The following is a 14,306-nucleotide window of genomic DNA, read 5'->3' as shown; positions in this document are numbered from 1 at the left end:
GTATAAAAGATTGGATACAAAATTTTTGCTTGAATTTAAGTAGAGAGAACAAAATCCTGATGCTCCTTCAAGACCCTCCCTTCCACATGTTAACTTCTTGGGATTAATTGTGCAACTAATATAGAATAACACTGATCTTTGGATTCAATTTTCTCAAGGGCCTTTTCTCAGAATATTCTTTAAAATTAATTATCTTGCTGAATACTTTTAAATTATCTAAATTAAGCTGAAAATCCTTGCACCATATAATAAAGTATGTAACCATCTGCCAATATCCCGAAATTATGCAACAGCAATTTCAGGTACAAGGAAGAAGTAACCTCTCCTATTCATTTGGCAACAGTTCCAAACTTTTCCATAGAAGCAGGCTGATCTACATCATGTTCAGCACAGAAATGTCTCCTTTATAAATATGCAGCTTGGATTGCCTAAATTATTTGTAAGCCTGACCCCTGCTGGCAATTTTCAAATATTATAAAGTCTCATTTTTTTCTGCTCTTGGAAGCCTCTAAAATGCCGAGGAGCAGCTTTAGCACTGTCCAGGCCATTAAAAAATATCATCAATAACTTTCAGAAGAGACACCCAGCTAGTGGGGAAGGAGGATGCTGCAGCAGGAGACTGAAAAGGTCAGGAAAAATGGAAATTCAAAGTGGAATTAATGCTTTTAACGATGCATTTCTAAATGGACTGCAGAACAGGCCGTGAGGAGAGCAACACCCTTCTCTGAGGAACAACAGTGCAACAGCTCCTGAAAGGTCAGAGCCAGACACAGGACTCTCATCAGTACTTTCTCTACCCTTGACACGCCGAATTTTAATTGGGAACAAATTTCTCCCCCTCCAGCCTCACAAATAATCTGACGCTGCTGCTATCTGCCTGCAGAACTTGTCTCTGTGGGGAGGTTTAAGATCAGGCCTCTCAGTTGCCCTTTGAAAATCGCTCACAGCAGCAGCCAGAAAACACTTCCCAAAGACCTGAGACACAGCTGTAATGAGGGTAGAGTCAAGCCATTACATTTTTGTGCTATTTCACCTGCAATTTTAGGATTCAATAATCTGTTTGTGCCCTCCGTGCCTCGCTGCTGAGCGCACGGTGATTTAAAGCCCGGGGCACTCCCAGTCAGGCAGCAGATATCACAGAATCCTGAAATGGGTTGTGGTGGAAGGGACAGTAAAAATCATTTAGTTCCCCACTCTGCCATGGCAGGCACACCTTCCCCTGTCCCAGGTTGCTCCAAGCCCCGTCCAACCTCGGACACTTCCAGGGATGGGGCAGCCTCAGCATCTCTGGGCAACCCTCTCCCCACCCTCACAGGGAAGAATTTCTTCCCAATTTCCCCTCTAGCCCTGGACTGTGTCAGTTTGAAGCCATTTCTCCTTGTGCTACCACTGCATGCCATGGTCAGAAGCCCCTCAAGGTACTGAAAGGTGACACTAGGCTCATCCTGGAGCCTTCTCTTCTCCAGAACCACGTGCAACAGGCTCAGGAGCCCTCCTGAGCTGGGGGTCACAGCCTCTCCTCCCTGAGCACAGCCTTGGGCTCACCCCCCCAGGTGTCTGCTCCCAGCTTTGGGGGCATCCTCCTTCCCTGACACAATGTAGGGATGTAGGGTTGTAGGGCTTCTGCCATGCTCTGGGCAAGGTCAGCCCATTGAATCAGGGGCAGGACAAAACCTGCACCAAGGAATAAGAACATTGCTGTAACCTTTGTGCCAAGAGGATTTTTGGGACTGACTAGTGCTTTCACCATTTATCCCTCTCCTATCTTATTTTTAACACTGTTAAGTGTCCTGGATCTCCAGTGGGAAAGCATTCAGAGCCATTAGCAAACAGTTTGTGCTATTCCAGCTTTGCTTCCCAGCCCCCTGGGAAACACTTCCCAATGGCAAAGAGAGAGAAGCAAGGGAAATCCTATCTATATATAAACACAGCAAAGCATTTGCAGCTGGTGGTTAAAATATGGAAGTCAAATATTGAAAAATATTTACTGGCTTGGCACTTGGATTTTTTTCATTTATGTGTTTTTTTTCATGAAGTTCACGTACAGGGATGGTTGTGCACTGCTTTGGGATGCACCAGCAGCCACAAAGGCAGCCTTGGTGCACACTCCTTGTGCCTTTTCTCTCCAGGAACACCTGTACAAGAGAGGTGATGCTGTTTTATCACCAGTTTGCAATCCTCCATTCATTACATACTGGAGCAACCCAAGACAAATCCGTGTGAGCACCATGAAAAGCAGGGTACAGAAACACCTGGGTACAGAAATACCTGGGTACAGCACAATCCTCCACCAGCTCAATTTTTGGCCCAGAATGATCTGGGTTAAAAGGGACCATAAAGATCATTCAGTTCCAGCCTCCCCACCATGGGCAGGGACACTCTCCATTAAACCAGATTCCTCCAAGCCCCATCCAAGCCTTAAAAGCTGGTGTCTATTCTAAAAACAGCCCTGTGCCACAAGGAAAGAAGAAACATCAGTTACTTTCTGAAATACCAACACCATTGTCAAGTTTTGTGATACAGGAAGAAACCATTTGAATTAATTTCTGGAGAATTCATGAACTTCTCCATAGAGGGGTTTGAAAACATGCAAATTTTTAATCTCTGGCAAAGATCTCTTCACCTGTCTAGAAGATTTTCCTGTATCAGACAGCTCAACCAACAGTTGAAGGCTCCACAGGCATAAGGTAAATTGATGCCACCTCCACAACCTTTCACAAGATCAAATTTAGTGCAAGAATACAGATTCGTTGGCATTTGCTCAGCCTCATGGATTTTCCCTCTTTTAAAAACTGAGCTTCATATTGCCATTACTGCATGTTTCATTATCTCAAATCAGAAGGGGGAAGGAAGAAAAAAAAAAACCCCATCTACAGCCTCAGGTCTCCCAAAATGACACTTGTGAGAATCAGGAGACATCCCACTGTGTGTTTTCAGTCTGTCTAAAAACCTCAGATCGTGAGACAAGGCTGCTCCTACCTCAGAAAGGAAAAAAAGGGGACAATCTGTTGGATTTTCATCAGCATCCAGCCACTCCAAAAGCCTCTCTGAGTCCAGAACTTTTCAGTGGAATTAACCAGTGAAAACTCCCCCCACCATCACCCTTTTATCCTGGTTTTATTGGTTTTTAATGTCCTCAGCTGTGTTATGTGGCTGCCTGTGGATATCACCAATGAGGACATGTCTCACAGAGGCCCCATCTGCCAAGGGGGCAAGGCCATGTGGAAAAGCTACTGCAGAACAGGAAAATACTGAATGGAGGAGAAAACGTATGTGTTGGGAAGATGCTATTAAGGGATCCAGATGGCATTGAGATGGTGTTAGGAGCAGAGCAGACAGAATTTCAGCAAGTGTGACTAATGGGCATTGGCAAGGACATGAATTTCTTTTGAATTACTGTAACTCTACCCAGTCACTAAATCCACAGAAAACATTTAGGATTTAGAGGGGTTGCAGCTTGACAGCAGAAAGAAAAAGTTCAGATTTGTTCCAGCTGAAAAGGTCCTTCAGCTGTTGCCACTTAAGTCTTTAGTGAAGTTCTTTTTAAATATATTCCTTTTATTTATAGATTCTGAAATACCAGTTTCTGCACAGTTATCACCTTCCCTCTAAAAGGTGCTAATGCCCAAATGCTGTACCCTACAGTGCAGGAACTCAATGTGTTGACCACTGTTTCTTTTCATGGGATCTGCAGAATATAAACAAATATTATTTCAAAGGGAGCAGCAAAAGGTGTGAGAAATGACAGCATTAGCACTGCTTTTATTGTCTCTCCAGAAACGATGATGCTGGGAGAGAGTTTCACATTTAAAGTTATAAAAGGTCTGACGAAATAGCACTTTGTTCTCTAGAGAAGGAGGAAAAACTGATAAAGTCTTTCAAGTTTCTGGCTGAAAATTTACTTTCCATACTAAAGAAAAATGAGACAAAAGGTATTTTTCTTAAAAGCTCTCGTTCACTCACAGGAGGTAAATACAGATTCAAAGGATTATTATGGATTTTTTTTTTTTCCTCCTTTATGTCTCCCCTGCTTTTGTTTTCAGAAGTGAGCTCCTAACCACAGGGTCTATATGGAAATGCCTGGAGGCTCAACAGTCCATTCCTGCTCTGCACACTCCTCTTGGTGGCTTCAGTGGTTCCTCCTATTTTTCCCATTCCATCGTGACAGCAGCTCACAGGGGAAGCTGGGCTTGGCCCAGAGGAGCTGAAAGGCCATCCTGTAGGTTACAGGATTTCAAAGACTACAATAAATTACAGAGATGGAAATAATTCCCTCATAAACTGTGGCATTTCTTTCCCCACTTTCCAGTTTGGAAGTTTGTGTCCTTCCCCATGTTTTCTCCCAGAACTAGTTTCTGGCAGTGCTGTAGAAGGAAGGAGTGACAGCGGAGTTTGTGTTTTCTCTTCTCCTTAGCAGCTACATAAAATTGAGTGAACTGGTGCTGTTGAGGGTCACAGGAGGAGGATGAGCACAGCAGACCTAATCTCTTCCCATTCTGATCCCTGCTCTCCTCCAAACCCCTTCTGTTCTTTAATCACACCCACCCAGTTCACTGCTGCTGTATGGAGAGGACACATCCAGCTGAGCCACAAGGAGTGCTCTGATGTGGATCACAGCACATTCTTCCTGAGCTCCAAAGGGCTGGGAGAATATAGTGATTTACTCTGTGTTCCTTTGAGAAGGAGCCTCTCCTGTGAAGAAAGAACTCGGCCCAGTTTCTTGAACAATGCACAGAAAATGCAAAATAAAGTCCAACCATATTCATTGACTGCTTAAGTCTAGAAACATTAAAAAAAAATCTTTATGGAGTCAATTCTGAGATTCCTCTCCACTCAGATGTGGAGTGTCTGAGAGTGCAAGGAGATGTCTGAAGCAGTAATAGAAGCCAAGAGAAAGGAGAAAGGAGCAGGGACTGGCTTACAGTGCTCCAGCAAAGAAAGCTTCAGCAGAAAGAAAATGCCTTGCATTTACTGTTAGAGCTGAGCAGTGAAAAGGGCGATCAAAATCAAGAAATCCAAGCTTTGTGGAATAGTTCTGTAATCAAATAACCAGTATCAGGGCCTGGGACAAGTATTTACATCAGCCATGAGACCAAAATGGTTCAGTAAAAAATGGCAGGAAAAGCCAGTCTGGAATTAGAATGTGGAACTGTGGCTGCTATGCACCCACAGCTCCAAGAGCAAGAGAGATGAAAACCAAAATATCAATGTGAAACAACTGCAGAAGCTTAGGCTCTGCTGAAACAGCCTTCAGAGTATGGCCCATCACTGGAAAACATCAACCACCACACTGGGAACTGCTCTGGGTTTGGGACATACTTTGTCTGAAAGGTTTGACTCCATTTTGTGAAAGGAGAAGAGAGTGAGATTAGTAATCAAAGAAATTCCTTAAAAACAAAGAAGGAAAACCAGGAGCTTTAGGGCTACTGTTGAGCTGGATCAAACACCATGATCCCATAACAAGCAGGTTTTTGTGAGTGAGTTCCACTCACCCCTGCCCAGGAAATAGATTTTCATTCAGGGCAGAGCCAGACATCTCCATCCCCACAGCCATGAGCCTGTGCCCCCAGGGAGTGGTCTGGACTATGTGGCAGTGGCAGTCCAGCTGCTTCCCCCTACACACACTGCCCCTGAAGCTGCTCAGGTAATAGTAAATGCTCTTCAGGGAAGCTAAACACCAAATAATGAGTCTTGGAGGGGAAAATAAAGAGCCTGAACATCTCCCAGATGGAAGGGTGCTGCAGCAATACCAACCAGGGAGAGAGAGACTGGGGAGGCACTGCAGAAAAACTCTGCAAACATGCAGGTCCCACAAGACAGGAGACAGGCTGCTGGCTTTACTGATACACAGGTACATTATTAATCAGGAGTGGCAGCTTTAATGTTCCAAGTAGGTGCTGAATACTCCTGCAGCAGTGTAAACCCCAGGTTTCAGAGGGTCCAGTGTGCCTTAGCACAGGAAAAGCCTGAATGAGCTAAAAAAAAAAAACCACAAAAGGCAAAAGTTGATGAAGACAGGTTTATCTCCCTGAAAAAGGGAAGTCATAGCATTCTCTCCTTTAGCAGAACTCAAACATACGATAGAATAAAAAAAAGGTGATGTATGCCTTGGGCCTCCAGAACTATTACAGCACCTTGAGGGAACTATAGGAGCAAGTCCCCAAGATTAGGTGCACAACCCTAAAATGTATTGGAATAGCTTAGCTGAACATGTGTTATTTTCAAGCACCTCCCTCCTGCTATGGAACTGGGCTTTCAAGGCTGTAAAACAAGCTCCAGAGGCAAAGCACAAGAGCAAAGCCATAACATACAGGCCAGTAATTTCTGCTTTCTGCAAATTCTGCTTGCTGCAAAACCTTGCTTTCAGTCCTATGAGGCAGACACGCTTTATTGTGATGGAGCTGAAAATATAAAAGAATTAAGAAGTGAAAGTCCAGCCAAAGTCTTACATCAGCTGAGAATAAAATACTCAGGAGGAGTACTTGTGAGGACCTGATTTGCCCAACTTAAATAAAAGGAACTTTATTAAACATTCAGAAACAGATGAACTTTTTTGTGCTCGGTATTTATTGTGTCACCTGCTTTGCAATGGAAGTTATAAAGGCTTTAATAAATACATGGAAAGGTTGTTTAGCTTCACTGTAGCTTTTGTAAATGCTCATGTATCCTCTGCTGAAATGCTGTTTTGTAACTTCTCTTTCACTGAATCACAACAGGTACCCCTCTGCCATCTCCAGCAATGCACAAGGGGAAACATCCCTCTTTTATCTCCAGTGCTACACATGCATCAGCAGTACAAAAGCTGGATTCTAAACCTTTTCACACACATGCCAACAGATCCTGTATTTACAGTCCAGATTTGGTCAAAATAACAAATAAACAGCAATGCTATTTCCACAGGAAATCAGTCACGAGGGGAAACAGTGATGCAGGAGCCATGCTTATGAATTAACTGACAGCAAAAGACCACAAACATCAGAAGAAAAAAGCCTGAAGCCTCCCAAAAGATAGCAAAGCTTATAAAGTATCTAAATGTGGGACAGATCATGGGCTGAGTATTTCTGCTAATGCTTCATGGGGTTGTCACGTCCATAAAAGCTGGTGAGAAAGTAAAACTTGTGCTCAGAAAAACAACATCCTGCTTCAGGAACAGAAGGAAAATATGTTCTGATCATCACCCCACTGCCTGAACAGCAGGCAGCCTATGGACACAGGCAGTCTGTACACATTAAGTTCATGCACTGTAGCATGATGAGCTCCACCAGGTGATGACAAAAACCACAGCAGGCAGTGGAACTGCCCCAGGCATTTCCCTTCTCATTAGTTCCACCAAAAAGAATGGAATCTGCTCAGCCTTCCTCTTGCTTTGCCTACCTGAGCGTGTCCACCTCCTCCTTGGTGATGACAGTGCTCTGCTCAGCCGTGCACTGCTGAGACTTCAGGACCTTCATCTCCACCTCCAGCTGCAGGAGACAAAAGGCATTAGTTCCTGCAGCACTGCTAAGGGCACACACAAACAGCAAAGGGAGCAGGAAACCATCAGGTTCTGCACAGGTCAGACTTGTCATGATACAGTCGTAAAGCACAACTTCTCTCATGTTGAAAGTCAAAACCTCACGTAACTCTCCCTCCCTTTGCAATTCCTTTTGCCTTTCCTGACATTCTCTCCACATTAGATGAGGCACAGAAAGCTGAATGTTACTGGTAAAGCTTCTGCTTCTCTTTCAGGTATTTCCCCTATTTTCCCCCATGGATAATGGGATGCAGAAGACTCTGTGTGGCATTAGGAGCTCGCTGGGACCTGAGGTTCAGTATTGATAGTTCAACCTCACTCAATTCCTCCCCCAGAAGAAATGAACCACAGGATTACACTGTCTTGTCCACAGCAGCTCTGAGACACATACATTGAATCCAAAAGACTGGGGAATATTTCCTGCACTTTCCAATATACACTTCTAGCTCTAGCTGCTCAGGCAGCTCTGGCTGAACAAACAAACAATTAAGAATATTTTCTGCCCCTGGCTTTGTTTGGGTAGGAACTCACAAGAAAGTATTTCAAAACTCTACAGACATGAGAACTTCTTACCCAGACTCTACAATTCCCAGGCTCCCTGACTTGTAGCAGTCTGGATCCCTAATTCAGAGTTCATGACAATGCACAGATTGATAAACTCCATATGTTACCTGCTTCTAAACCCCTCAGAAAATGATTTATTATGAAGCGTAAGCAGAGACAAACTACCTAGAGGATACTCAAACTTCTGCTCCAACACCTACTCCCAGCTTAGACCTTCTTCACATACTCATCCTTGAGATTCTGGACTTCCTTTTGTCATCTGTCTTTTCACCACCTGTCGACTAATTCCCCTAATAAATCTGTTGACGGAAATGATATTTTTTCACCCAGGAGGAAAAAAATAAGCAATCCAGCCTTGATTATAAATGCAAAACTTATGACCACAGAGAGTTCAGCACTCAGCATCAGGGAAATAATCCATTAATACACCATTCCCTGCAACAGCATAGATTAGACTTGTAGAGCAAAATCACATTGCAAGGGCAAACTTCTGCAAGCTTTTTGCAGAAATTCTTCAATTTTACAAGAAAAAGGAGCATCTTGTCATGGACAGTCATATTGCTTAGACAGAACTGAAGCTCTGACATGCTGCCTCTTTGCCCTTCCATACTTACCAGGAAAGACAGGCAGAGCATGGCACTGCTGTTGGCAGGAAAGAGCAGATAATAGATGGTAGGATTATGCTCCCACCTCCTTCTGACACCAAAGGAACAGAGCAGAAGAAAGCACCAAAAAATGGTTTAACCTAACTCCCCCTGACATGCCAAAAAGCCCTGCATTCTCCCCCTGCCTGTCAAGAAACATCTAGGAATAAAAAATAAGCAAAGGCCCACCTGCATCATCAGGCTGTACAAATGTTAATGCATATTAGCTGCCTGATAAGATTATCACAGCCAGAAATGCTTCCCTCAATTTTCTGATTACTGAGCTTATCTCTCCCAGCTCAGCCCATCACAGATGGCTGGGGATAAAGCAAGCACACCAGATAATTCCAGGAATGTGAATAAAAGGTACTGGGATGAGGAGTAGGCTTCAATTCCAACCTACTTCTAGCAGGAAAATACTCATTATGCCTCCTGTTTCCCATGTCTGCTGAAGCCTGGATGTGTTTGCTGTTCGGAGTTTGAGGATGCTTTCTGGGATGAGTGAGGGCAGCACTTGAAGATGGAAGGGCTGGTGAGTTATTTATCACTGGCTAAAAGGGCTCAGCCTCAAGCCCACGTGGCACCTGCTCACCCACACAGATAAATCACAGCCACCTTCTCAGGGGACAAGGGGGGCATTCCTCACAGCTGGGTGAGGAATCTGCTCTTGGGGTGACTGCACAGAGAGGGGAAAAACCAGACTGTGTGAGAGGAAAAGGAGATGGGAGAGTGAACACACATGAGCTTGTGGGAGCTTGTGAGAAGCATCTCACTCGATACACAGCAGTGACAAATTAGTGCCAGGTACGCTCAGGATGAAATTCTGTTGGGTTTCTAAGAATGAGCTGCTGAAGGAGAATGAGCAGAAAAGGGCACAAGGGCTGTAAGGGCATTTCATCTCATTTTATGTCCTCCCAATTTGCAAGCACCAAGACTCCCTGGATTGAATCTGATATGCCCGAGGTGAGAAGGGATAGGAGGACACAGTGATATCAATACACATGAAACTGGCTTGATGTTGACACAGACCTGCTTCCCAGAACCAGGACTAAAACTACTGGAGAATTTAAAGTTCAGCCCAAGACACAATTTTGTGCCACAGGAAATTATTGCCATTCAGAGCTCACTAATTATTTATGAAATAAGAAAGTAAAACAATTAAGGTATTAAATTACTTCATTCAAAAATGTGTTGTTTCCAGGTTTCATCCCTAGCAGTCATTAGGAAAACATCCCTGACAATCTCACCAAATACATTAACATATTCAGATATTAAAAAATGCTATTTATTATAATGTTATTAATGTCTTTTCCAGGATAAAAATAGTTAATTGAGATGAGATGGAGTGGATTACTCCTGGGACTCAATTCTGCTTTTCTGAAGGCAATAGAGTGCCAACAGCAAGACAAAACAAGAATTAAGAGAATGGCTAAAAATAAGGAATCAGTTGATAAAGCCCAAAAGGTGAAGAGTTTTCCAAGATCATTCCCTTTGACACAGCCTCAGGATAGCTCTGGGAATAGGTGATGAGCATGAAATAATTCATCACAGGGGCAGTTTGTCCCTTCCTGTCCACTTGTCCTCAGTACCCGTGCCAAAGAACAAACTCAAGAAAACACAAGGAAAGGAAGAGCCAAACCCCTCCTGCTGCTTTCTCTGCCTAATTCCCATCACATCCCTTTTCCTAAATTAATTTCCAGTCCTGGTCTCTTGTTCACCAGATGCCACTTTCAGCAGGCATTTTATGCTTTTCAAACCAACTCACTATCCCCAGCTAAACTCTTCCAATTTTTATCAATAATTTTATGTGACTGGCTGAGTTAAACTTTTATTGCTTTGAATACATTAAACTAGTAGAAGTCATTACCAAGCAGAGAGGGGAAAAGGGCTGCTCAAATTACAGCTCACTGCTGTATTCCCCCATTCCATACCAAACGAGCCAGGTCAGCCTTGATCTTTTAACTGGCATTGAGAGCAGGCAGGGAACATTGTTGTGAAAATACAGCATTGCACTTCTTGTCCTGAAAGCTGCACAAGAGGGACCCAAGGACCTACATCATCTAGAGGAGCTTCAGGGATTATATCACCCAGGATCAGACCCCCAGTGATATTCCCACCCTACAGAACACATTAGGAACTTGAAAAGAAACCAAGCTGTTAGTTTAATGGTTTTTGAAGTTACCTAAGGTTTTTAGGATAAGGCAGAATAATGAGTAATATCAGAGCCCATGGATGAATAAAACACGTGAACAGGTACTTAGTATTTTGAGGATGTGTTGTTCTCTTCTCAAAATATACTGGTGCCCCTTGTTCTTAATCTAAAGCAATCCCATTCATCCTGAACTATTTTATCTCTTTCAATTCTTAAGCATGAATTCCAGCACAGCTTTATTACTCCCAATAAAAAGTGATCAGGACACATACAGGATACAGACTAATTTTAGAATGTCCATTGTCAGAAATATGCAAGTGCCTCAAAAGATGAAATGCAAATAATTCTTCCAAAATAAGTACTGCCATCATTATTTACCAAGGGAGAAAGAGAGGTAGGAAGAATATGGATGCATTTTCATCTAGTATTTAATTATATGAAATATCAGTCTTCTTTCAGCCTTACTTTTAAACCTGCCTGGACAAGATCCCAAGAAGGTGGTTCTCCTCCAAGTGTTAATGACATAGCAAACACCCACAGCAGGGCAAGAAATATGTTCCTCACTGCTTCTCTTTTCTGTAGCAATTCTTTAAACACATATGAGACGACAGGAAAAATAAAATTATAAATTCATCTCCTGAGAGCTAGAAGAAACAGAACTTTAGAGAGTTGATTTTCTTGGTACACTTCTGGCATTTGTCATTTCTGACCCATATGTGTCCCCTCCAAGCAAGCAGCCTGAGTTTCTGCAATGCCATGGACCTGTTGTTCCTCACACTCAACTCCAGGAGGTTTCAGCATTAATGGAGAAAAGCTTTCCCAGAGCCTCCCACTGACCACTGCTGTCCACACCCCATTTTCAGAGTGAGGCTTATCACAGGTCAGAGCAGTCAGCCTTGAAAACCACATTTACAAACTTCCAGAAGTCCTAAACATACTGGCCCAAAAGAATGATCAAATCTCTGTTCAGGTGACTCATTTTGGCTAGTAAAGGACTCAAAATCTAAAGTATTTCAACTCACTGCCAAAGTAGGATTTGCATGTTGAAAAAAAAAAAAAATGGGGGCTGGTTTACTCGCCCACATCATGTACACACATTTCACAGAACACATGCTGGAGACATACAGTTATTATTTGAATAATGAGTGCATTTTAGTGAGGGGCTGATACAGCAATCTTATCCTGATGAAGTGTGTCTGCACGTCATTCAGCATTTTTGGAACTGTAAAAAGCAGGAAATGCTGAATCCATTATAAATGTCTAAAGGTTTATTTAACAATGGGCTGATGCAACATCCTTTGAAAGGCCTTCCTCAGCAAAAGAGCTGATTTTGAACAGCAGAGATAAATGGGAACTGAATTGCACAGAGCCAGCATGGAAAGGTGAATTGAGAGGTTGTGTTGGACTACAAGTCTCAACACAATTCAAGGAGCTATTTCAGTACATAAATATTTAAAATGTATGAACACCAAGCAGACTTGGAAAGGAAGAGTGTACACTAAAATAGACGAGAACAGTGAAAGGGGACCCCGGGTGTGACCCATACTCTGGGGTCTGAAAACAGGCAAACCAGCACCTTGACATGACACTGGTGCCATCTGTGCTTCTCTCCCTTGCATGGAGCAGACTAAGGAGCTTCTCTGCCTCTTCCTACAAGGCAGCACAGAAAGCTTGGTGCTGTCTACAAGCTTATAAATCTGGCATCAAAAATCCAACATACATGAAACACCAGTGAGTTTAATTTGGGAGTCCAGCAATACCACAGAGTAGTAAGACACCATGCTGAGCACTTCAGAGATCATTCTGCTCAGCAAAAGCACCACCACCTCTTCCATATGCCCATCCCACTGGCATTCCAAAGGGCTGTTCCCCCAAAACATCTGCACAGAAGTTCACACAGGGAGAACTAAGCCTCACCAAATTTCCTAGTGAACTTTACTCTTCTTCAAAAAATAGGACAGTACTTGTAAAACAAAATATTGCCTGCCATTTAGAAACAGGCTAAGCAGCCCAGGATTAGTTGGTACATTTTCTTGGGAAAATTAAACCTTGATGCCATTGTGAAACAAAAGCAATAAAGCCAAAGAAAATCAGATATTCAACAAAAAGTGGTTTGGAACTGCCCATCTCCCACTTGGCTGAAGAAAAAAATATGGTTTTTTTTTTTTCTGTTGGAAGATGAAGGCTGGCTGGATCACAGTCACCAGTCTCTAGGGGCTCCACCATCTGTAACAAACTTGCTGTGCTTTTATCACTGAGAAGTCAGGGCTAGGAGCAACCTCTCAGCAAACGCTTTCCTAAAAACGTACTCATGCATATATATTATTGTTGATACACACACACTGGGAAATGGACATATGCTGACTTCTGCTTCCCTCCAATACAGTCTGGATTGTGGCTTTTCTCCTCCTGTTGCAGTAAAAAGAGAGCAATTTTTCAAGTTTATACCAAATGTCATTCTATTTCATTTCCAAATATAATCTCCCAGAGAGAAGGTTCACTTGCCCTATTTCCAATCTCTAAAGTTAATACACAAATTTATATTCCTTTCTCCCACTCGCTCTCCTAAATTAAGAGGTGTAATTACTAGGAACGCTTGCTACAAACGAATGGAGTGCCAGGGGAGAAGGAGCTGTCAGGGCTGGACGTCTGCAGCAGCCACCCTCCCCTCTCCCCCATCCCTGGAGGACCCTGCTTATGAGGCACTTTCTGTCTTTCCCATTAGCAGGGGTAGCTCACACACAGGAGCAGATGACAACCTCTCCCTTTCCAGCCAGGGCAATCAGAAGGGACAAAATTACAAAATTAACTTCAGCCTGCCAAGGCCCACTGGTGCTTGCCAGGATGATTCCACCCCAAACCCACCTTTTGCCCCTCCTCAGCTCTGCTGACCTCTCAGGCAACACTGAGTTCCTTAAGAACAGCAGAGAAATGCAGATCTGCGATCTAAAAATTCAGCCCCAGTCTCATCACTCTCCCCCTTCCTCATACCCAGCACCCTCTCCAAAGGAAGATTGATTATTATAATCAGACTTAGCTCTGACACAGCATTTGCATTTTCAAAGCACAGCATAGTCATTAACTAATTCATCTACCCCAAGGGAGCCTTAACGAGCATTCACCTCTCTCCCCTCTGATTCCCAATGCTCAGGCAGCCTGCAGCTTGCCTTCCAACACCTCCCCTCCACATTGTGTGGCAGCAGCATAACTTGGGGAAACTTCAGACAGGCTCAGCGAGCTGAATTCAGCCCTGCTGCAAAGGAACAAGAGGACAAATGCACAGCCAGCCTATTTAAGCCAACCACTCTGTGGTTGCCATACCTAATCACAGCAGGACAGGGTATGGCAGGAAGCTGTTTGTTCTGCAAAATAAGGCCAGTGCACATGGGTCCCCAAATGGCCCAAACCTGAGCTGCCTGCCCAGCTGCAAGCA

At 43.5% G+C, this 14,306-nt stretch overlaps 1 protein-coding gene across 3 annotated transcripts in view; it reads right to left on the bottom strand.

The window, feature by feature from the left end:
• The window catches only part of MAD1L1 (mitotic arrest deficient 1 like 1), a 345,841-nt gene that overhangs the window by 154,324 nt on the left and 177,211 nt on the right, over positions 1 to 14,306 (bottom strand). For all 3 annotated transcript variants that reach the window (XM_084216166.1, XM_084216165.1, XM_084216167.1), the window contains exon 14: positions 7,375 to 7,463. In XM_084216166.1, the coding sequence (XP_084072292.1) occupies positions 7,375 to 7,463 (89 nt within the window). The remainder of the gene's footprint in view (positions 1 to 7,374; positions 7,464 to 14,306) is intronic.

This window comes from Fringilla coelebs (assembly GCF_963513975.1).
Source record: "Fringilla coelebs genome assembly, chromosome: 16".
Classification (NCBI taxonomy): Eukaryota; Metazoa; Chordata; class Aves; order Passeriformes; family Fringillidae; genus Fringilla; species Fringilla coelebs.
This window is presented reverse-complemented; position numbering and strand designations above follow the sequence as displayed.